This window comes from Arachis ipaensis, chromosome B3 (genome assembly GCF_059453495.1).
Source record: "Arachis ipaensis isolate K30076 ecotype BB chromosome B3, ASM5945349v1, whole genome shotgun sequence".
Taxonomy (NCBI): domain Eukaryota; kingdom Viridiplantae; phylum Streptophyta; class Magnoliopsida; order Fabales; family Fabaceae; genus Arachis; species Arachis ipaensis.
In genome coordinates, this window is record NC_142438.1 from 129,895,394 (window position 1) to 129,919,207 (window position 23,814).

At 36.5% G+C, this 23,814-nt stretch overlaps 4 protein-coding genes across 5 annotated transcripts; 3 read left to right on the forward strand and 1 right to left on the reverse strand.

The window, feature by feature from the left end:
- The first annotated feature begins 3,987 nt into the window (after positions 1-3,987).
- On the forward strand, positions 3,988-7,562 carry LOC107631104 (bZIP transcription factor, putative (DUF630 and DUF632)). Its single transcript, XM_016334434.3, has 5 exons — positions 3,988-5,402; positions 5,534-5,611; positions 5,921-6,126; positions 6,289-6,512; positions 6,623-7,562. Exons 1-5 carry the CDS (start codon positions 4,337-4,339, stop codon positions 7,284-7,286), a joined length of 2,238 nt encoding a protein of 745 aa, XP_016189920.1. The 5' UTR covers positions 3,988-4,336; the 3' UTR covers positions 7,287-7,562.
- Positions 7,563-7,584: 22 nt separating this feature from the next.
- ACX2 (acyl-CoA oxidase 2) lies at positions 7,585-11,804 on the reverse strand. Its single transcript, XM_016334435.3, has 7 exons — positions 10,961-11,804; positions 10,768-10,883; positions 9,560-10,440; positions 8,820-8,999; positions 8,553-8,719; positions 8,346-8,469; positions 7,585-8,029 (listed from the first exon to the last, which is right to left on the reverse strand). Exons 1-7 carry the CDS (start codon positions 11,410-11,412, stop codon positions 7,871-7,873), a joined length of 2,079 nt encoding a protein of 692 aa, XP_016189921.1. The 5' UTR covers positions 11,413-11,804; the 3' UTR covers positions 7,585-7,870.
- Positions 11,628-14,155, forward strand: LOC107631107 (DNA-directed RNA polymerase subunit beta). 2 transcript variants are annotated; one of them, XM_016334436.3, is made up of 5 exons: positions 11,628-12,304; positions 12,382-13,102; positions 13,227-13,280; positions 13,377-13,561; positions 13,821-14,155. In XM_016334436.3, the coding sequence occupies exons 2-5, from the start codon at positions 12,427-12,429 to the stop codon at positions 13,908-13,910; spliced, it is 1,005 nt and encodes a 334-aa protein (XP_016189922.1). In that variant the 5' UTR covers positions 11,628-12,304; positions 12,382-12,426; the 3' UTR covers positions 13,911-14,155. The 2 variants fall into 2 exon arrangements, with proteins under 2 accessions (XP_016189922.1, XP_088363952.1); XM_088507826.1 differs by having other exon boundaries at positions 11,645-13,102.
- Positions 14,156-19,037: 4,882 nt separating this feature from the next.
- LOC107633667 (zinc finger BED domain-containing protein DAYSLEEPER-like) lies at positions 19,038-20,078 on the forward strand. The gene is made up of 4 exons (XM_088507497.1): positions 19,038-19,334; positions 19,442-19,727; positions 19,865-19,942; positions 20,068-20,078. The coding sequence occupies exons 1-4, from the start codon at positions 19,038-19,040 to the stop codon at positions 20,076-20,078; spliced, it is 672 nt and encodes a 223-aa protein (XP_088363623.1).
- The last annotated feature ends 3,736 nt before the right edge of the window (positions 20,079-23,814 follow it).

Genomic DNA, 23,814 nt, shown 5'->3' on the forward strand with positions numbered 1-23,814 from the left:
TCCACTTCTCTCTCTTTCACTGCTCCTCCTTCACACTTCTGATCTCAGTTTTTATTTTTTCTTCGTTATTCTCACTCTAGTTACATGGACATGAATGGGCGCGCCATCGGTCATCCGCCTGCCAACCGCCATCTCCACTTGCCACCCGCCAACCGCCAACCGTTGGCGTGTCCGTTCATGTACATGTAGCTATAGTGAGAATAACGAAGGAAAAAGGAAAACTGAGATCAGAAGTGAAGGAGGAGCAGTGAGAGAGAAGTGGAGAGGACTAGTCGTCCATCGAAGTGGGAATGAAGTTGTTATAACAATATTTTGGATCATGTCTTTTGTAAAATTATAACAACACGTGTGCTATGTATTTTGGAACACATGCAAGGATTGTGTCCTTTAAAATTACAGTGTGTTTTTTGCGTGAAGTCGGGGATGTTCATGGTTTAATTTTTTAATTTATGAATAAAAATTTTATACATATTATATGGAATGAGAAATTAATCTCTTTTTATTATATTGATATTTAATTATATTACAAAAAATAAATATTTAAAAACACATTTTAACTAATAAAAAAATAAAATAAGTAACTAAATTTGTTATTATATAAAAAAATCAACTATTGAGATTATACCTTCTATATATTAATAAACTATATTCATCCAAATATTTAGATTATCTCTTTATATTTATATAATTATTCCAACTTAATATTTAATACATATTTAATTCATTTGTTTCTATTTCATTTGATACCATTCTTTATGTGATGAATGACAATATAGAATAGAGTAATACTACTTGTACACCAAAATAAGCCATCAAAGTCAATTACTAGTATAAAATACATGCTAAAATATAAATATACATTGAAAATAAATTAAATCACATATATATTTATACACAAATACATGCTACATTTTGTTCTTTAAATTTCTCTAAAGTAAGACCATACACATTATTACATCTTCTTGTAACAAATAAAATGTCACCAAATTTTTCATTAACAACTAAGCATTCCAACCTTTTGAAAGTAATCTAATAACTCAAATCACATAGTTGACTAATGCTTAGAAGGTTGTGCTTTAATCCATCAACCAAGAATACATTATCTATGAAGGTGAAAAAGTTTTACCTACTTTACTTACGGCTATGATTTTTCCCTTTTCATCCACTGAAAGTTACGAATCCTCCATCGTACTTATTGAGTTTGATGAAGAATGTAGACTTTTCGGTCATGTGCCTTGAGCATCCACTATCCAAGTACCATATATCCTTCTTTTTCTTGGATACAAGACAAATTTACACAATACTTTAGGTGACCTTAGGTATTCAAATCAATTTGGATCTTTTGATGTTAAAATATCTTGGTTGTCCAAGAACATTGAAATTATTAACAACCTTATACACTTTATTTCTAATTTTTTTTTAAATAAAACATTGATGAGATCAATGACCATGTTTTTTGCATGTTTGACAATGATTCCTTTTTGCTAATTTTTTCAAGTGATGAAAGGTTTGAAATCATTTGGTTTTAAAAGTTGAAGCTTCAATTTCAACAAAATATTTTTCAAAAATAGCTTCATTCTAGTCATAATATTCTAGCCCAAATTTTTCAAATAAGGGTTTTTGACTAGTTAGTAGTTTGTCCAAGGTTTCAGAACTTTGAGTAAATTTAGCTATGTTTTAATTTAAACTTTCAATCATTTTATTTTTAGATTTAAGCTATTTATTTTTTTTCAATTAAATCAACATCTTTGGTTTCACTTAGTTTTTCTTTAAGGAATGCATTTTCTGCTTTTAAAGAATCATTTTCAGATTCATATTTTTAGCATTTATTCAAAATTTTTCTAACATGTCCAGTTAAATCATTAATCATTTGATGGAGTTTTTCATTAGTTAGGATGTGGTAGTTTACCTCTTCAACTTGATCTTGATTAGCCATAAAGCAATCATGAGCTTCATGTTCAGATTCTTCTTTTCATTGGAGTTATTTTCCAAGTCCTTGTACTTCTTCATCTTGTCTTCCTTCTTGAACTTGGGACTGTCATACTTGAAGTGATCGGCCTCCATGCAGTGATGACCAATGATCTTACTAAGGTCTCTCTTGTGTTCTTTTGAGTTTGAACCTTTGTTTTTTTCTTTGCTTTTCATGAGCCTCCTTAGCCTTCTAGTAAAAAATACAATTTCGTCATCTGATAAACTTTCATTAGAATCATCTTCTACTGAATCAATGCAAGATTTTAAGGCGACTCCTTTTTTCTTCGAGTCTCGGTTCAAGTGGGTGGATTCATAGGCCAACAGTTTGCCTCTCGACCCATCATATGATATTTGGTTTAGGTTATTCCTTTTAGAGATGAAAATATATTTGGTTTTCCACTCTTTGGTAAGACTTCTCAGTATTTTTCTCACTAGTGAGTCATCCCCATAGCATCTAAGCTATTGATGATGACCGAGAATCTCTCGAATATTTTATCGATAGTTTCTCCTTCTTTTATTGTGAATATTTCATATTCTTTTCTTAGCATATCGATCCTTGTTTTCTTTACTTGTTCAGTGCCCTCATGAGTGACTTAGGATTTATCCCAAATCTCTTTTGTTGTTTTACACCTTAATACCTTCTGGTACTCCTCAAAACTAATTGAGCAGTACATCATGTTGATTGCCTTTGTGTTCATCTCCACCATTTTTTTTGTCTTCATCGTTTTATTATACTTCTTTTTTGGGAGTCACAACTCCTTCAACACTTGTTTTAGTTGAAACTTGGGAACCATTCATGATGATCTTTCAAATATTGTAATAAACGTATTGTACAAATATCTGCATTCTTTTTTTTCAGTAGTTGTAGTTGTTGCCTTGTAGAAGGGATGTCTATTGTTGGACTGACCCTCAGTGAGTGTGTAAGTCAAGACGTTCGAACTCATATTATTAGTCATTTGATCTTTGCTCCAAGTTGTAAAACTTGATTTCTTGAAACCAAGCTCTGATACTAATTAAAAGTTTATCAACCTAAGACTATAATGTTAGTCATTATCGAATTATTATTTTTGTTTCTTTAAACTCAACAAATTGGTTTAGATTTATAATTGTTAGTGAATGGATCCAAACCAATCCAAATCAATTTGGATTGGATCGGTTCAGATGATTGAATATCCAATTGAAAATAAAATTAAAAAAAAAAACTTAAAAAAAAATTAAAAATAATCTAAATACTATAAATATATAATAATAATATTAAAAAAAGTAATATATTATCAATTTAAACTTAAATAATTATTATAATTTGAATTTTAAAAGATTTTAGAATTAAAAAATAAATTTATATATATTATTAAATTTTATTTTTTTAATTAATATTAAATTAATCGAATAATTAAATTGATTCGGATCTACAATTTTAAGATTAATACCAAAACTAATTAAAGTTGGATTTAACTGAGTCTGATCTAATTGTATTTAATTATCCATCGAATCCAAAAGGTACTATAATCGTTTCGATTTAGTTTGAAATGGGTAATCAAATTACCCGTACTCATTATGACGAGGAATAGTCACATGTGGCATAGGAAATTTATTTGCTGAGAAAATGAGTAGTTAGTAGAAACTATTGGTCTGAGTTCTACACTCAAAAAACAACGGATTAGACATGCTTTCAATTGAGGTTTAATAAACACATGATGGTGTCACTCACCAAAGTACACTATGGTATAACACTTCCCCAGTTCATTCTTGGTGGCAAGTACAAATAAAGTAAAAGAAGCTTTTCTTTTCTTCCATGGCATAGTTCGCAAGGTGAATTTTAGGATGTTTATAATTTAGTGTCTAAATTTTGCTTAATTTATTTTTTATGATAATTTTTAACTCTTTTTAATAAATTAGACAAATACTTTTAAACACTATATCAATCAGCCTAATCGTAAAAGCCATTACTACTTATCAATTATTTTTAAAAATACAAAAATATGCATATAATATTTTTTCAAATAATTATAAAACGGAAGAGCATGACAGAGACACACAAACACAGAAAACGAGGGTGAGTGAGTGACTAATAAAGTTATGCAGAAATTTAGTCACTGGAAATGGAAGGAAGCCGCGTTCACGTTCACGTTTTTTGTTTCTCCTTCTTTGGTTTTTTGGATTCTCCATTTCTCTCCCTTTACTTTCTTTTTCTCTCCTCATTGGTCATTGCTCGTTGCCCTGACCCTCTCTGCAACAAGCTTACACTGTCAAAGTACTCATTAACCACACTGTTACCCTCTTTGATTTCATCAATGGTGCCCATTTCTCATAAATCAACACTACACACTCCACAATGAAATGGGTGTAATCTTGTAAAGGGGTAATGGGTACTGCAAACTCCAAACCCCAAAAGAACGAAGCTTTGACCCTCTGCAGGGATCGCAACCGATTCATCAAGGTCGCCGTTGATTCCAGGTATGCTCTCGCCGCCGCACACGTTTCTTACATTCAATCTCTTCGAAACGTTGGCATTGCTCTCCGGAGGTACTCTGAAGCTGAGGTCTTGGTGGAGTCTTCTCTCTCAATTTCAGATAAAACCCCATCTCAATGTAGCTACCTTTCTCCATCATCACCACCGTCACATCTTGCTGAGGTAGAGGTTGATGCTTCTGACTCACCATTGCCAGAATTTCATAGTCCCCTTTCCCCTCCTGTGACTACACTCAGTTACATGAGGTCAGGGGGGAATGCTTCTGTCACTGTTAGGGTCAATGCTTGTGGGGGTGACAGTTTTTTGGATGATGAATCCAATGTATTCACAATGCCCCCACCACCACCTCCTCTTCCCGAGTCAGGTGAATCTTGGGATTTCTTTGACCCTGTGGAGGACAATGAGAGCTTCAGGTTTGTAGGGCATGCTACTAGTGAATGTTGCCATGAAGAGGAAGGTGGTTCAACTGTGTTTGGAGCTGCTAGGGATCAATGGTTAGGTGTTGGTTCGGATAGAAATGGCACGATGAAGCTGAACTCGGATGAGAAGCATAGTAGAAATTTTGGTGGTGTTACAAAGGAAAATGAGTATGGCAGTTCATATGGACACTGTTCTGATCATTCAGTAGTTTCTAGAGGAGTTGGAGGTAGCAAGCAAGTGGCTGATGTTGGAGTGAAGCAGCTAGAATCAACTAGCAATGGGGGTGTTATGAAAGAGAATGTAGTAGGCAATGGTGGTGTTGGAAGGTCCAGTTCAAAGACGGAGAAGAACATAGCTGGTAAAGATTTGTGTGCGCAAAGAGAGGATCCATCAGAGTTCATCACTCACAGAGCTAAAGATTTTCTCTCAAGCATAAAGGATATAGAGCACCGGTTCATTCGAGCTTCTGAGTCTGGTAGGGAGGTGTTGAGGCTGTTAGAGGCAAATAAAATCATGGTTGGATATTCGGAGGCAAAAGGTATTTCCTTGGTTGTTATATCATTCCAGATACGTACTTGTGTCTGAATTTGCAACTTAATTACAACAAATTGTTAAGACATATTCTCAGTGAAGTTTATTTACTAGTCTCCATCACATTTCTTCTGATAGGGAAGTCATCCGCTGCGGCTTTGATCACATCTGTCCAGCCTGCTTGTTGTGGCAGAAAGACTACACCTATCTTCCAGGGTAAATTGCAGCTCAATTTTGTAATTGATACTCAGTAAACAACAGTTCAATGATTGGTTTAGCCATGGTTAAGTTGGTTAATGAGTAAATACTAGTTTGAGCTATATGATGAAGCATATGTAAGGTTTTTCCCCCTTGTAACAAAGCTTTGAGACAGTCATAATGATGTTTGATTTGAAGCAGTTTGATATTTTTCTTGAGCAACAAGCTGTCTATTTCTATCAAAATTTTCTCCTTTTCTTTATACCTAGTCAATGTTTCCTAGAAGATGAATATTTATGAGGGACTAAATTGTCACCTTTTGTGCAGAGCCTGCACAGAAAATTATTAGCTGGAGGCGAACAGCATCTTCTCGGTCATCCTCATCTAGGAACCCTTTAACACCAAGATCGAAGGAAGACATTGATGACAGTGGAAGTGACTTTGCTGAAGAATTCTGCATGATTGCGGGAAGCCATTCATCCACCCTTGACAGACTGTATGCCTGGGAGCGAAAACTCTATGATGAAGTAAAGGTACTATTACAGTTATTGTAAAGGAAAAGTGAAGGGCTTCATGGCTTGAGTAATAAAATCATAAGCATGTTTTTTTATTTATTATCTATTTGACTTGATGGAATCATAAATGCATGCACATCCAAAATTTGTGTTTTTAATTCTTCTTCCTCTTGATCATAGGCTAGTGAATCCATCAGGAAGAACTATGATCGAAAATGTAGCCAGCTTAGACATCAATTTGCAAAAGATCAAAGCACTCATGTGATTGACAAAACCCGGTCTGTTGTAAAGGATCTGCATTCACGTATAATAGTGGCTATTTATTCTGTTGATACCATATCTAAACGAATTGAGAGCATCAGGGATGAAGAGTTGTACCCACAACTTTTTGAATTAGTAGAAGGGTAAGTTGAGGACTTCAGATCTTTATGTTTATATTAACCATTTTCTATCCTTAAAGATTTGCACCATTGACAACTAAGGTTGACAACTATAGCTGCTCTTGGCTGTGCAGATTAACCAGGATGTGGAAGGCCATGCTGGAATGCCATCATGCACAGTACATCACCATCTCCTTGGCATATCATTCTAGGAGCTCAACAGGAACCTTGCAAGGCGAGGTGCGCAGAGATATATTGGTGCAGCTTCATGAAGAAATTGAGATTTTTGGTCTGAGCTTTGCTAACTGGATTAACAGCCACACCTCGTATGTGGAAGCTGTCAATGGATGGCTGCAAAACTGCATACTGCATCCAAGGGAGCGATCCAAGAGCAGAAGGCCATTCTCCCCTCGCCGAGTTTTGGCGCCACCCATATTTGTTCTTTGCCGCGATTGGTCTGTTGGGATCAAGGCTTTGCCCTCTGAGGAACTAAGTCAAGCAATCAGAAACTTCTTGTCTGATCTTCACCACCTAATGGAGCACCAAAATGATCAACTTCTCAAGAAACAGAACGAGTCTGAAGGAAGCACTGCTGAAGCTGAGAGTAAAACCATTGAAGACAATGAAGACGAATCTGCAAATTTGTGCTGCATACAGGCCAGCCTAACCAAATTACTTGATAGACTGACCAAATTTTCTGAGGCATCGTTGAAGATGTATGAAGATATCAGGCAAAAAAGTGAAGCAGCTCGAACTGCATATCATAACTGCAGAACTATGAAGGCCGACAAATGTTAATCCTTGATTGCTGGCTTCTGCCTGATCCTGATGTCTAGGTAGCATGGAAGACACGAAGAATCATTGTAGTATTGTATTGTACACATGTTATGATGTCAAATGGGTGAAGGGTATCTCTGTAACCGAGTCGTAAGCTTATGATAATATGATGTCGTCATAACTAGCAAAGGCATTGTGTTCTGTGGTAGAATTAGATTTACTTAATTGCCGGTTGCTCGAAGACACTTTTGTCTACCATTTTCTTATATCGTTTTCATGTCCTTAAATATTGAAACCATAGAAATCATGCGTCTCAATATGCCCAACTTGAACAACAATTTTCAATCAATGAAACAGGATGAGTAGTCTTGCAATTGTTTCTCCTAAAGACAATATACTTCTTATACAATAACTTTCTATTTCGACCAATTCGTGCCTCAAACTGCTTTGGTTTGTTGATCGTGGTTTGTGTGTGTGTGTTGGTATTATTTTCTTTCGATGATTCATCTTGAAGAAACTAGTGAAATCCAATTTCAACAATACGCTAAAAAAATTATTTATTTATTATTATTAATTTCATGTGAATTCTCCATGCTGCAGTTCTGCTATTCGAATCCAACAATTTGTGTGTACTGCGTGTACGCTTCTGACTGCATGGCAATAGGAGCCCTTGTAACATGAGGCGGTAGATCAAATGCATCTACGAGTTCTTTTGCAATATTCCTCACTTGGAAACTCAGATAGTCCGTCAATTTGTTGATCGCCTGTAAAATGGATGACGGAAAAAAAATATTTAATGACATTCAGATTGTAACGTTATAAAATGCAAGGTCCAATTGTTATGTTCTGTTGGCTGTTTGCTCAGGGTTGAGTGGTCATTTCAAAACCACCACAAGCTCATATAAAACTTGTATTATCTGTTCCTTAGCTAAAATCTACAAGGAACTGCAATTATAATTTTTTTTTTTATTTAATAATCAGCTCATTGTCTTTTTTGCATTGAACTTTTTTTTCATTTTTTTTTCTTCCCTCACAAAAATGATAGTACTTCTATTTCAAAAAGTGTTTTCAGTTTTATACCTTGGCTTTGTTGGGAGCCACATAATCAACATTACGGTAGGTTCCAATGTCATCGCGTATTCGATCCAGAGCATAAAGATCACACACAAGCTTGAGAGCAGCTTGAGAGCTTGGATCAGGACAGCTGGTGAATGAATAGGCCAAGTCAAAAAATGGGCATAGTATCATGTAGATAAGAAGATACAAACACTAGGAATTAGAACAAACCTTTGAACAGCATCAATGAATTTAGCAAGGATGACTGACTCAATATGTGACTCTGCAAGTGTCAAAAGGTGATTCAAGCACCTATTCCATGCACCAAAGTCCCCAAGAGTTTTAGAATGCTTTTGGAGTCGTACAGCAACACTCTGAAGTAATATGGATGTTCGGTACTGTAATAAAGCAAAGTGAAAATCAAATAAATTGTTGACTCATTAATGTTTCCATATTCCTAGTACTGTACTGCGGTCAAGAAACCAAGATAAAACTCACTCTAAAAGCATCTAACTGAAACTTCGGATTTCTCAAATGGTCCTCGCCTTCCCACCGAGCTGTAACTGGATTTGGCTGTGACAGATATGTATTCATGGATTCTTTCAGGTAGTTCCATGTCGCTGTAAAAGCCCCGCCTTTGAACTTTGCTCTGTATTGTTTTAGAAGATCACCTGCAACCTTCATTTGTAAAACAAACAACTCAAACACCCAACTAACCTTACCTCCCAATAGAATAATATAAAAACCAAAACTGAAATGTATGACAAGCCTAAATCTGTATAACATCAATTGCTACCAAACAGAGAATGAACAGGCCTAAATCTATATCTCTGCTCTGGCAATCAAATCATATAACGAATTATTTTAACATGGTAGCTTAGCTATTCATTTGGAGACTAATAAAAACAAGATCTGAAGGAGCTTTATCAATAGTTAATCCCTGAATAATAATGCAAATAACAGGAAACTCAGCACCTACACCTATCCAAAAGGAGGGGGGAAGAGGACTGTGATAGAAAGAGGTTGAAGTTGTACTTTGAACCCAAGTAAGGGCCAACCAACTGCATCTGTTGTTTGTGCAGAAATTTCACTCTATGTATATATAAAATCAGTGACTGAAAAGAAATGGCTGAGTTCCGATGCCTCTGATTCCTATACTATCTTGTTGGTTATCAGATTATGAAAATTATAGTTACAATAAAAGAAGAAGAATGAACTGACAGAGCTTAGTCAATAACCTGTTGAAGAAGAACCGTGTTGTCTCCTTCAAACGTCTGAAAAATGTCATGGTCATTCCTCAAGGAACCAAACCGGTTTACAGCAGCATAACCATGGCCTCCACAGGCTTCCCTACAGGTGCTGAGTGACTTTGCAGTATATGAAGTAATATAAGACTTTAAACCTGCCGAAAGAGCATGGACATCTGCAATTAATACATCATCATGGGTTTTCTTCATTTCAGCGTATTTCTCCACTAAATTTGCAGTGGCAAAATGAAAAGCATAAGTTGAAGCCAGCATTGGCATAAGCTTATGCTGTTGAGACTGGTAATCAAGAATAGACACTTCAGGCTGGTTTGGAGGTCCAAATTGCTGACGAAGCAGAGAATACCGAATGGCAATTGTGGCTGCAATCTTCAGGACACCAACCGAAGAATATGCAAGGCCCACCCTACCACCTACAAGTTCTCCTAGGGTTGCAGCAAAGCGCTTATTTACGGTAGGAAGGCTACTTGTATACTTCCCATCACGGGAAACATCTCCAAATCGATTTAGCAGATTGTCTCGAGGAATTCTCACAGAGCGGAATCTCAATGCTCCATTATCCACACCGTTGAGGCCTACTTTATGACCGCAATCGTGAATCTCAACTCCTGGAAGTGGCTGATGGGTCTTCATGTCCCTTATGGGAACTATGAAGGCATGGACACCCATATCAGCAGCTCCTTTTGTATCATAAGCAGGTAGCTTCAACCTGGCAAAAACAGTGGCAAACTTGCCATGCACTGCAGCATTGCCAATCCACCACTTGATGGCGCCATCATTTGGCGTATCAATGACAAATTCATCTGTGATTGGATCAAAGGAGGCGACAGTTTGGAGGCCCTGCACATTTGAACCTATTGAACAAAAAGAAGGTAAACAGTTTATTTAAATTTGAATAGTGTCTCTACCCTGCACGTATGAAAGAAAGGCACAGAAGTAACACTTTTCTACAGAACCCTAAACTGAAGGGAATTTGGGAGGGGAAAACATTTTTCTGCTTAAAGGCATTTGAGTGTCTTGTTTGACGATGATATGCATGTTTGATAATTTCAAATCTCAGCAGTGTTGTTGTAATTGGATAATTATGCTTGAGCAGCATCAGAGTCAGAGTTACATTACTTGTAAGCCAAAAAGAAAAATAGATACAAGTATGAATGAGTAATGAATAAGGTAACAATTACCGTGGTGAAGCTCGGTCATAGCAAAACAACCGGGATAGTCCAAGCTATCAATGCCATCAAAGTACTTGTCCCTGTGCTTCTTAGTCCCCAAATTGATCACAGAACCACCCCACAGGCTGCACAGAAACAGTGAAATCAAATTGAAAAGGCATCCAATTCTCACGTGAAAAGAAGCAAGGAAGAAATTAAGTACCTGTATTGGACGCCCATTTTGATGCCGAGGGACATGTCGATGCTGCCAACGGCTTCGGCGATGGCGAAGTACTTAGCAGGGTCGTCGCTGACGTAGCGGAAAGGCCTGATTCCCGCCTCCCTGACTAGCCCCAGCAGCTGCCTCATGCAGAGCTCACGGTAGTCATCCTTGAGGATCTCCACCGGCGTCTGCAGCTCCGGCTTCTTGTTGAAGTACTCGTACACCTTCTCCTGAATGTCCCTGTACTTCCCCCTCATGTATCCCGACAGAGCCGCCGTCTCCACGTTCAAATTCACCCTCGCGCACGCCACCATCTCCACCTGCCCCGTCCTCACACAATAGGGAACGCCTTCCAAGTGCCGCCGCACCCTCTCTATTCGCCGTGACACCGCCTCCTCCTCCTCCTCCTCATCGTAGGATGATTTCGGTATCTGATTAATTACACTTTGCATTTTGTTTTTTGTAATCTTTAATCTTCCCTCAAGAGTTCGTTATCAAATGTGAATCTGTTAGATCATGAGCGATGTCATAAATGATAGTGAAATTCATGAATCATGAGTACACGGCACAATTGATATTTGATAACGTGGCTTTGAAGCGATAGTGACTCGTGGCGGGTTCTCATAGGATTACATTAATATTTTGCGGCTACTAATTAAATTTACTGTGGGCGCGCATACCAATACGTTTCTCTTTATTTATTTGTTTCATTTCAGCACAACTCCCCGTTCGTCTCACCCTTGGCCCATAGTCCCATACTCTGCTTTGTAGCTGCGGTTGGATAAGGCATCTTGTCAAGACCGATTCGCCACTACAGTCTACAATTTCATTTTCTATTAGGCTCATATCTTGTCCCAAATTGGATCTGACATCCATTTACCATTCTTGCCACATGCCATTAGTTAAATAATTAAATTTTGTTATTTTGTTCATTCAGAACGAAGGGAATATCTCAATATCCACATCTTATAGACGTCAGAAGGTAGACCGAAGATTTGTTATGACGTGGAGGACCACCCCTTTTGTTTTTGTCAGGGTGGAGGAACACTTAATATAGTTTTTGGGCCCGGGGAGAGCACCAGGACGGTGATCCAGTAGAAGATGGTAAAGAGGCCCAATTGTAATATGGATTGAGAGAATGGCGCGCCGCAGCTTTCAAAAAGTTGAAAAGCGCGGCGAGGCCCGCTTTCTTCCCGCCTGAGAATTTGGGGCGTGTCTGAGCTCCCATGATGAATAACATACTCTCACTCTCTCTCTACACTGCAACCTACACTTCCAATTTTTTAGTTGTGGAAGCATGTAATAGAATCCTCCTTCCTCTCACTACCCGAACCAAATTTTGAGGTAGTTCATTTCTTACGCCACTCTATTTGTAGGGTTTTCGGTGTTTGTTAGTGAAGTTACTTACGCCCAATTCGTAGGGTTTCAAGATTCAACACACCAGATCACCGATTCGCGTCAGATTCATGGTAACGGAAGAGAATTTCAGCGACAGGGTTCTCAATTTCAACACCCGTCCTGCTCTCTCAGATGTCACCAACCGCCCCTCCAAGAGGCCCTTTTCTTCCATCTCCGGCGACTCCCCTCGCAAAACCACAAGCGATGGGGATTCCCACTTCGCCAAAAAGAAGTTCCACTTTCAATTAGGTGCGAAATTGAGCACGCAGTTCAACGATAACGACAAGCTTCAGTTCCCAGAAAAGGGGAAAAACCCTTCCCTCAGTTTCCTCTTCTGCGATGCCGTCTCTGACTCCTCGTTACGGACACTCTCATCTCAAACATCGGATCCACAGACCAACAATTTACCGGAGGAACAGAATTTCTTCGGTGGCGCCGGTGTGACTTCTTTGGGGTTAGGAAACGATGTTCAAGACAGAAACCCTAGCGGTGTTCCGGAAGGAATACCCATAACTGAAGGCTTCAGCAACCGCGTCATTCAAAATGATGACACAGAGGTTTGTGTTGATAAATTAGCGTCTTCCAAATCTGTTGCGGTGGAACCGCCGGTGATCTCTGCTTCCCACGATTTTGGATTTCTAGGCCTAGAACGGTGTTCGACTCTCAAGGGGGTTAGTGGCGCAAACCCGTCTGTTGATAGCGTCGACCTTCTGAAACAATGCACTTGTTCCTTTTGCTCCAAAGGTCGTTATAACTAATTTCTGTGAAAGAGTCTATTTGTGATATTTGAAATCATGGGAAATTAATGTTAAGTTATGATATTATGGTATGATGATTGAAATCTGTGTTTTCCTGTGTTAATGTATAGCTGCTTATATCTGGTCGGATCTCCATTATCAAGATGTGAAGGGCAGACTAAGCGGTGAGTTGTTGTTATAAAGGACTACACTTTAGGCAATCTTTATTGAATGCTGCAGTTATTGATCATGTTTTGTTAATGTTTCTTGTGTTTGGCCAGCTCTGAAGAAGAGTCAGAAAGAGGCAAGCACAACGCTTCAGAGGTTTTCTGACTTAAAGGAGAAATTGGTGCATGATCCACAGAGCAGCACAGAGTCATCCAAATTAGAATTGAGCCTTATGGAGCAGTGGAAGTCACTCTTTGTTCATATGGGCAACACATTTGCTCAAGAAACTAAACAGCTTGTGAGTTCCAGTCCTATCACTCTTGATGTCCTCTTGATTCTCTATTGCCATTTCATTCAAAATCGAATGTTATCTGTTTCTACACTTGCGATTTTCCATTCTTAGGAGATACACACATGACACAGCACACTCGTCCAGAGTTCAGTCTGCACAAAAGAATGGGCAGCTTCTTAGGCGTGTTATTGTTATTTGATATTTATCTTAGTTTTTTGTTTCTACTTCTTTGCTAACACTTTGAGTGATTTCATTCTACTTTCAGGAATCAAAATTTGAAGAACTGAGAGATTTGAGAGAGAGCTGCAAGAGTAGCCTTGATTCTACTGACAATAGCAATTCTGACAATCATTAGTATTATAATGCTTTTGTGATTGCAATATTTCTTCTTGCAGTTTAATAGTCTCAATTTTCAATTAATATGCATGTGATTATGGCTTTTATGGAGATTTGGTGTCTTTGTAATACCTCCAAAGAATCTGTATAAATTTTTTTTGTATCACTTTTCCTATTGATTCTACTATGAGGAGAATCAATCTATTTTGGAGGATTACTTCCTGTTTAAATTGTTATCCATTATACTGTTTGGTGTTGGTTTGACTGGATTGTTAGGAAGGTCTTTACAGGTGCTGCTTCATAGTCTGTTCCTTAAATGAGATTGCATCTTGTATAAGAAGCTTGATTAGTTAGTTGTCTTAGCAATTATCTGTTTAAGCTGCACATCGCATGGGATTTATGTACGGTTATTTCAATGTCCTTACTGCTTGGATTATCATCTGCCTATGTTGTATCAATGATAGAGGCTAAATAAGAGATTACTTGCACCCAATGTATATGGTTCGCTGCAACAGGACGCCAGTTACAATTTAGTGATGTGGGTTTCACACTACCTTTTTTAGGTTGGTTCTCCTTTTGGACCTTGGGACCTTTGAAATATAACCGGGCCAAAACTATTTTAAAGTTTTATTTTGTTTTAATTTTATTTCAATTTATTTGATTTGCATTAAATATATTTCTAGCGGCTAATTTTTTAAAAAATTTAAGATTAATTCAACAACAATTTTATAAAGAATAACTCTTAACACAAGAAAATTAAACATAATTTTTATGCAAATTTCTAAAACAAAATTGAAACAAAATAAAATTTAAGAATATTTTTAAATTTTTTATTAAATTTTAGAAATAAAAAATATACTTTATCCAATATAATATAATTTCTAATCCAAATATAAATAAATAAATAATGGTCTAGTGCATAGCGTAACCGTCTTCAGTGTAATGTTTGGGAGGAACACTATATCATATTCTAGAACTAAGTTGGGTTGGTCTAGTGGTTAACTCACTAGTCCATTTTTTGGTGACTGAAAAGAAAATAAATAACAACCAAGAAAGAAAAAACAAACAAGAAATTGCTTAAAAAAGATAGTCATGCTGAATACTATTCTCAAACTCTTTCTAAAGCAACGGAAGCTCTACTTGGGGAGAAAGAGTTCTCATTGCAGTCTTTGCTATAGTATTTGTTACTGTGTTTGCATATCTCAAGATCAACCGGAGATCAGCACGTCATTTTCAAAACATGATATCTCGAATTTTCAAAACGAAAGGATCAATAAAACTAGAGCAATCCTGTAAATTATTGACAATAGTAAAGACCTTCACACAGTTTATCTCACATTTAATATCTGTTTGTCCCGAATCTCAGGCTAAAAGAAAGCCTCTCCAAATAGCAAACAACTCTCTTTGCAGAATACTATGACTTTCAATTGTTCCCAAACAGCCTCATTGTCACCTTCCCTTCCAATCTCTGCTAACACGAGTAAAACCAACCCGAGCACCATTGCCAGAATAGCTTACAATTAATCTTAAAAGTATCCACCGAGGGCAGGGACGAACATACGCGGCGGCCGGGGGGGGGGGAAGCGAAGTCCTCGGCCCCCCAACTTTTTTAAAAAAAGATTAATAGTAATAAGTTATTAAGTATGATTTATTTTTTTTTTAAATTTATTTAGTATTTAGTCTAATATAAATAAAAGTCCAGCCTAACCTAGGTATTAATGATTTCTAATATCTAAAAAAAATAAGTAATAATATTAAAAAAATATGAAAAGATATTATTACTAATATTTTTTAATTAAATAAATTTTTTTAGATCCCATAAAGTGAATTTTTTTCTTCTTGTGAGCGTCCTTCTTGATTCATTTGGTATTAATTCTCTCTGTTTCAATTATTACAAATGAGAGATCTTTTTCAGTGATGAATATTGTGAATAATAACTCATAAACAAAATGAAAGGTTAATTTCTTGCTAATTGTCTTTTAATTATATTGAAAAGAAAATTGCTAAAAAATTTGACACAAATTCTATTATCGATAAATTTTATGATACGAAAAATCGACCACTTCGTTAATAAAAAGTACATACATATTTTTTGTACTTTAAAAGATATTCTCTATCGATATATTTTTGTAATACATTTTACATTATATAATTTTTTGTATAATTTTTTAATATTATATATGTTATTGGCCCCTCCAAAATAATATTTCTGGATCCTTCCCTGCCGAGGGGGAATCCAAGAGCCACTAATGGTGAAGAGGGATAGACACTCGTTGCAACTCAAAAATATTCCGGAGCTCCTTTTCCAAGGACAAAGCCATACTAGTTACGTTGTCCATGGTCCAAGGTTCGTGGGGATGAAAGATCTCGTTATTCCTCGAACGCCAAATCCACCAGAGACCAGAAAATAATCTAAAGGGGCGTTGTTTACTATTTTGTAAGAACCAACTCATTAAATCCAGTGGTTGACAGGAGATCCCTAAACCTTGCCAAACTAGTTGGGCTTTTGGACAATCTCGAATGCAATGTAAAACCGATTCCTGACCTGAGAAAAATCGTGGAAAACTATCCGTGTGCAAAATGTCCCTCCTAAAACGAAATACAGCAGTAGGAAGAGCCTCCTGAAGACATAGCCAGGCTAAGAATTTGTAGGGCCGTCAAAATGGGCCAAGCCCATCGGGCTGGCCCGTTTACCCATTTAAATGGGCGGACTTTTGCCTCTAATTTAGGCCCATTTAAATTTCGGGCTAAACGGGTTGAGCCCGATTAACCCGAAAAAAATTGCGGGTTAAATGGGCTAGCCCGCGGGCTAAATGGGGGCCCGCATAAAATTTAGTTTTTTTTTTTTTAACCAAAATTTCAGATTTTGGCCAAGCATCATTGAAAAAAAAAATTACCCGACCCGTACAAAAATAACAAAAAGACCAATAGTCCAATATTATGAAGATAAAAAAACCCTTGAACCCAACCCAAAATATAACCCAACCCATATACAATATAAGACTAAGAGTACAAAATAAAAAAAACTCTCAACACTCACTAGAAATTGTAACGTACAAAGGATGAAAGGAAAAAGAAAAATCACCCGAGAGTAACCATAGCCCATGCCAATATACCCATCAGCCCATAATCCAATAATCTATATCACCATATGCCCTAATGCTAAATCAGTAAATCCCTAATTCTTCAATCTCCGTTTCTTGTACACAGCAAGTGAGCAAACGTTCAAAGGAAAAAGAGAAAGCACACTAAAGTAGCATAAATCCCTAATTCTTCTGCACAGCACCACAACTTCACAAATTTATTTTTTATGCATGTGTTCATCCTTCTTCGGCGACAGTAACTTCTTTGTCGGTGTCATCGATGAGCATCCCCACCATTAAAGCCTTGCGAGGCTCTCATCACCGTTAGCCCTTCAGTTTTCATTACCTCATCCATTCTTCAGTCAACTTCTACTCTTCGTTAGTTTTCATAGCCTTCAGTCATCACACTCATCAATTTTCAACCAACTATTGTAAGATTACTTTCTTCAGTTCTTGTCTTAATAATAAAATATGCATGTTATTTCTTTTCTCACAAATCTTAGGTTCTCAACATTTAGATGAATAGTACGACACTAACATCAATTATTTATTTATTTATGTATTCTGTTTTGTTCTGGGTTATTTTGGGTTATAATAAGGATTAATCTGATTCTGTGTTTTTATTTTTTGTTAGTGATTTAATTTGGAGTTATGGATGACTATGCAAGATATATTGTTGATCCAAATGCTGAGGTAGAACAAATTTTTTTGGACTCAGACTCAGACTCTGATGATGACTTTGATGATCTTGTTGACGACAAAGTCTCGCCCGAAGTAACTCAAGCGACACCTCTTGTAAGTATTCCACCTGCTGCTATTGATGGGTCAAATGCTAAAAAGAGAAAACGGTTAACTACATCTAATGTCTGGGATAGCTTTATAAAAATAGTTGGGGAAGATGAAAAAACAAGGTGCAAATGTAAAGGGTGTGGAAAAGAATACAAAGGTGGGGATAGTACTCATGGTACCTCTACATTGAGACGGCATATCCCTGTGTGTCGTGAACTTCCCAAATTTCATGATTTGGGAAAAATGATGCTTGATGAAGCTGGGAGGTTAAGGCTAGACAAGTTGATCCTATGGTTTTTCGTGAAAAAATTGCAATAGCAATCATAGAACATGATTTGCCTTTCTCATTTGTTGAGTATAGAAGAATTAGGGATGTTTTTAAGTACTTGAATCCTGATGCTAAGATGTTTTCTCGAAACACTGCTGTAGCTGATATTTTTAAATTTTATATTGCTGAAAAAGAAAAATTAAAATGTCAGTTAGGGAAACTTCGAAGTAGGATATGTTTAACTACTGATATTTGGACTTCATGCACAACAGAAGGTTATATGACTTTGACTGCCCATTATGTTGATTCACGATGGAAATTAAATTCTAAGATACTCTTATTTTCTCACTTGCCCCCTCCACATACGGGACATCAATTAGCAAATAAAGTACTTGAGTTGTTATCTGAATGGGGAATAGAGAAAAAAATATTTTCAATAACCTTAGACAATGCTTCATCTAATGATAGCATGCAAACTTTACTCAAGCAAAACCTCCTTTTAAGTGATGGGTTATTGTGTAATGGGAACTTTTTTCATGTGAGGTGTTGTGCTCATATCTTAAACTTGATAGTTCAAGATGGGTTGAAGGTTGCTAGTTCTACTTTTCATAATATCAGAGAGAGTATCAAGTATGTGAGAGCATCGGAGGCACGGGCTATTCAATTTAGAGATGTTCTTAAGTCACTTGAAATTTCTGACATTAGAGTGAACTTAGATGTGCCTACTAGATAGAATTCTACTTTCTTGATGTTGGAGAGTGCTTTGAGATGCGAGCGTGGTTTTGTTAGACTCTCTTTGAAGGATAACAATTTCAGAGATTGTCCGTCGGAAGAAGAGTGGAAAAGAGGAAGAGAAATCTGTAAATTTCTAAATCCATTTTATAAAATTACTACCTTGATGTCTGGTCAATCTTATCCTACTTCAAATTTATATTTTATGCAAATTTGGAGGATTGAATGTTTGCTGAAAGAATTCTCCATTAGTGAGGATGAGGTCATAAGAAAAATGGTGCAACCAATGAAAGCCAAATTTAATAAGTATTGGAGCGATTATTCCATAATTCTCTCTCTAGGGGCTATTCTTGATCCTCGAATGAAATTTCATGTTTTGGAATATTGTTTGAATAAAGTGGATCCATGTACTGCTAATGAGAAATTGACCACCATCAAGAAAAAGCTGTATTTGTTGTTTGAAGCATATTCAGAAACTTTGTCACATAATGCCTCTTCTAATGCTTCTGGTGGTCAAATAAGAATTCCAACTTCTAGAGAAGATGATTCACTTTCATTTGATGTGCATGATGTAAGTTTTATCTCTGTTGTGCATTATGTTAATATAATTTTCTTTTATATGTTTATATCAATATGTTACTTTTTTAATTGTTTTATTATTTTTTTTGAATATTGTAGGAGTTGAGAAATATAAATTTTCAAACTAATGCTTCACAAAGAAAGTCTTCGTTAGATATCTATTTAGAAGAGTCAACTCTTGATATGAACTCTAAAATAGATGTCTTGCAATATTGGAGGTCTCAAGCCCATCGCTTTTCTGATTTAGCTTCCATGGCTTGTGATGTGCTTAGTATTCCAATAACTACGGTAGCTTCAGAGTCAGCCTTTTCTATTGGTGCACATGTCCTAAATAAATATAGAAATTCTATTTTGGATAAGAATGTGCAAGCTCTTATTTGTGCTCGTAATTGGATACATGGATTTGAAGATGATGATAATTCACTTTTTAAATTTATTTTGTTAACTTCTATTGGCAATAAATAATGAATGACTTGCATATTGTATTTATTTAGTTTTCTACTAACTAACTTTAAATTGTAGATGCTGAATTTGAGTGTCAAAATGAAAGTGACAAAGAACATTATAAAGATAAAGTGGATTCAATTAATATGATGCCTGGTATTTTATTAGTATTGTCTAATTGTTTCAAACCATGCATTTTTTAATTCAATTCTATGAAAATTCTTTTTCTGCCACTAAGTCACTAACTTTTATTTGATAATTTATTTTTCTTTCTATTGCAGGTGTTGACTAAATTGGTGGATGGGATAAAAGATTTTGGGGATTACATTGCTTGCTGCTTTTGTAAAATATTTGCATGCCATGTAATCTGTTAAATACTTTCTTTTTACCTTTGTGTGGCTTTTTGGTAGAATTATGATGTTGCTATGTTGGTTTATAATAGTCTATTAACTATATGAGGGGAATTACAAATACCTCTTTAATTAGAAATATTAGAATTAGAAATATGGAATCACTAATTGGATGTGAATGTGGTTCTGTTTTGAGTTAAAACAACAAATTTAGAATATAATAGTTACTAAAATTAAATGTATTTAATTGTTTACTAGAACTTTAATTTTATTTGTGCCAAACAGGATTTTTTTGTCCAAATATGTACACCAATTTTTCTCCTCAAAATTGGATTTTTTTAGCTTTTTTTTTAAAAAAATTTCAAAAAAAAAAATTTCAACAGATAAACGGGCCAGCCCATTTAACCCGTTGGGCTGGCCATAAACGGTCCGGGCTATAAAATTTAGGCCCGCGAACAAAGTGGGTTTAAATGGGCTAGCCCGTTTAACCCGTGGGCTAATCGGTCTGGGCTTAAATAGGCTGGGTTGGCCCATTTGACAGCCCTAAGAATTTGTGCTTTTTCTGGAACATGTTGACGCCAAAGTCAAAGCCAATTTTTCCTGTTCTTCAAACTAAACATCTTCTTAGTGAGCCACAAATAACAACTATGAGCACCATAAACCTTTGAAACCGCACCAGTCCAACACCAACCGACCTCTGAACCAGCTTGAACATCCGGGTTGTAAGAGTTAATGTTGCTCTGCAGAGACTGATTCTGAGGAGAATAGATATTCTCAAGGTTCCACTATCCAGATGACCAAAGGTCCAATATCCGGATATCCGAATAAGAAATGTTAACATAATCCATCTCATGACACAGTCACCCCTCTCATCTCCATTTAGAAAACCCAAAGTTCTATTCCAAATCCCCAATGCTCCAAATAAAACCTTCCTTTAAGATATCCCAAGCTCGACATATACTCTTCCAAAGTGTCGGGGATTGGCCAGCGGCAAATCGTTAAATGGAGCTTAGTATCGTGACAGATTAGTCTTTAGTCTGCTGGACTGGAGGATAACGTGGAAAACAAAAAAAAAAAAGAATATCATACTCTGGCGTTCCAATAAATACATAAAAGTGGAAGAATTATTCTCCACATCCAAGCAATTTTAGCATCCAAGTTTATCAAAGTAATTTAGAGTCACGCGCTTCTTTTTTTCGTTTTCTTCTCTCCCTGCACTTCTTCCATGATGTTACGTCTTCTTCTTCTTCTCCTCCTTTTTTATTATTTTTCACTTTCGTTACCGTCATCACCACCACCACCACCAGCACCACCACCTGCTCCTCCTCTTTCTTTTTATTTTCTCATTTTTTGTTCATGATTCAATTTTTGATTGCTTGCATGTTTTCGAATTGAGTTTGTGTGTCGCAATCATTAAATAATTTCGGTTCATCCTGGATTTAAATAAGGTGCACTTGGTTTGTGCTTGTTTTGAAACGAGTTTACATTCTGAATTTAATTTTCGGTTCATTTCTGAATATAATTTCGGTTTATTTTTTTAATATAATTTTGATTTATTTATGAGTGAATTATTTTATTATAATTCTTCTTGTTTCACTATCTTGAGAGGAATAAGACCAAAAAAAAGAGAAGAAAAAAAAAAGAAATAAGAAGAAAAAATTCCTCAAAACTTCTCATAATGTTCTTTTTCTTGTTTTGTTCATCTAATCAAACAAAAAAGAACAAACACATAATGCTGCAAAATCACTTGATGGATTTGGATGTGTTTTTGTTCATAATTCAATTTTGTTTGTGTGTTTATATTCGAATTAAGTTTGTGTGTCGCAATCATTAAGTAATTTTGTAACACCCTGTTGCCCTAAGCCTTACCTCTAGCCATAAGGCAAAGAATAACAAAGTGTCACGATAGTTCTAAAGCTTATACATTAATAAATATAGAAGGAGATAATAACACTAGGAGCCCAATGAAGGAATAAAGTTCAAAATCGCATAAAGCGGATTTACAAGCGCGAGGCGTCCACATACGATAACTAAAAGCGTAAAGGCACATGGTACAACATGAAACTTAATATAATAATAGTCAAGATAGATATACATAAGTGTAATAAACAAAAAGAACTCTAGTTGTAGCCCGCAGAGTTTAGGCCAACTAGTTACAAACAGAAAAATATAGAGTCTTTGAGTTAAAACAGCTTATACAACTTATCTCTCATGTAAGCCTCTAAGACCATAAAGTCTAAAATAGAAAGGGTGAGAGAAAATACTACAACAAAATAAAACAGAAATAAACTAGGAAGAAACCATACTCCGCTCTATCACCATGTTCGCAATTTCACCGAGGTGAATTACGACCTGCATCTGAAAACCAATAACAACATATGGTATGAGAACCGGAGGTTCTCAGTATGGTAACTGTGCCTAATATATAAGATGTAAGGTTCCGGGATGCCGAAGGCAATCCTAGAACTTCACATTGATACAGATATTCAAGCTTAGCAAAAATAAATAACTTAAACCATAAAAAATATACAGGGTTATCTAAACTTAAGGGATGTTCTAAATAAAACTAGTCACACCGCTGTATCCCACAGCCTTCACCAACCTAACCTCCGTGCGATCCCATCGCCACTGCCTACCTAACCTCCTCAGCACCAGACAATCATAAGTAATGCAAGGAAGTAATACACAGTTAATATTCAAATATAGCAAGTAATTCAAGAAGCAAGTAGGCATGTTATACATTTAGGCAAACTCAATTAATCAAAGCAAACAAGCACATAAGAGATGCATATGATGAATGCCTGTCCTATTGGCTCGTGATATCACTTGTTGGTCCGTAAATGCCAACCCGACACATCCCCCCGGATGTAGCCTTTTCTGCCATGCCAGAGATATAGTGCCCTGCACACTCATGCAGCAGCAAATCTGCTATGCCAGAGATATAGTGTCCTGCACACTCATGCAGTAGGGAGTCTACTACGCCAGGGATATAGGCCCCGCACACTTCATGCAACAGAGAAGGAAACAACAACAACAACTACTCATGTAGCAAAAAATTCTGCTATGCCGGGGATATAGACCTCGCACACTCATGCAGCAGAGAAATCTACTATGCTAGGGATCTAGGCCCCGCATACTCTCAACAACAACTACTCATGAGTGAAAGAAATCTGCTACCCCAGGGATATAGGCCCCGTACACTCTCATATAATCCAACAAGTTCATCATTCCTTTTTAGTTCTCAACTCATCATAACCATCACCGGCCCAATTTCTCAATTTATTATCAACTATCGCCACCTCTTAAGTTCTCTAAATCATCACCAATACAATACTCCGCCCGCTCAACCACAACTTCAGAAACCTAAGTCTCCATCTTCTAAACTCATAGAAATTCATCTATTTAAGTCTCTAACTCATCTTTAATATTATTAAGGCCTAATTATTAGTTATCAATCTTAAACCATAGATAAGGAAGTTTGGAAAGCTAGAGAACCCTTGAAAAGTGAAGAAAAAAAAAAACCATTTTTCAGCAAAACAGGGTGTATGCCTACGCATGCATTATGTATGCATACGCATACATACATTTTTGGCCCATTTCGCATACGTATACGGGCGTTCGCGTACGCATAGGTGCCAAACAGAATGGCACGTATGCTTATGGGTGGTATGCGTACGC

Bases quoted from the DNA above. Each gene is read 5' to 3' on its own strand.
- LOC107631107 (XM_016334436.3), top strand. From the start codon at position 12,427: ATGGTAACGGAAGAGAATTTCAGCGACAGGGTTCTCAATTTCAACACC. The intron at 13,281-13,376 runs GTGAGTTGTTGT...GTGTTTGGCCAG, and splicing joins TGTGAAGGGCAGACTAAGCG to CTCTGAAGAAGAGTCAGAAA. The intron at 13,562-13,820 runs GTGAGTTCCAGT...TTCTACTTTCAG, and splicing joins CTCAAGAAACTAAACAGCTT to GAATCAAAATTTGAAGAACT.
- ACX2 (XM_016334435.3), bottom strand. From the start codon at position 11,412: ATGCAAAGTGTAATTAATCAGATACCGAAATCATCCTACGATGAGGAG. The intron at 10,884-10,960 runs GTACTTAATTTC...GTTTCTGTGCAG, and splicing joins AAAATGGGCGTCCAATACAG to CCTGTGGGGTGGTTCTGTGA. The intron at 10,441-10,767 runs GTAATTGTTACC...TTTGTTCAATAG, and splicing joins TATGACCGAGCTTCACCACG to GTTCAAATGTGCAGGGCCTC.
- LOC107631104 (XM_016334434.3), top strand. From the start codon at position 4,337: ATGGGTACTGCAAACTCCAAACCCCAAAAGAACGAAGCTTTGACCCTC. The intron at 5,403-5,533 runs GTATTTCCTTGG...TTCTTCTGATAG, and splicing joins TGGATATTCGGAGGCAAAAG to GGAAGTCATCCGCTGCGGCT. The intron at 6,513-6,622 runs GTAAGTTGAGGA...TTGGCTGTGCAG, and splicing joins CTTTTTGAATTAGTAGAAGG to ATTAACCAGGATGTGGAAGG.
- LOC107633667 (XM_088507497.1), top strand. From the start codon at position 19,038: ATGGTGCAACCAATGAAAGCCAAATTTAATAAGTATTGGAGCGATTAT. The intron at 19,335-19,441 runs GTAAGTTTTATC...TGAATATTGTAG, and splicing joins TTTCATTTGATGTGCATGAT to GAGTTGAGAAATATAAATTT. The intron at 19,728-19,864 runs GTAATTGGATAC...TTTAAATTGTAG, and splicing joins GCAAGCTCTTATTTGTGCTC to ATGCTGAATTTGAGTGTCAA.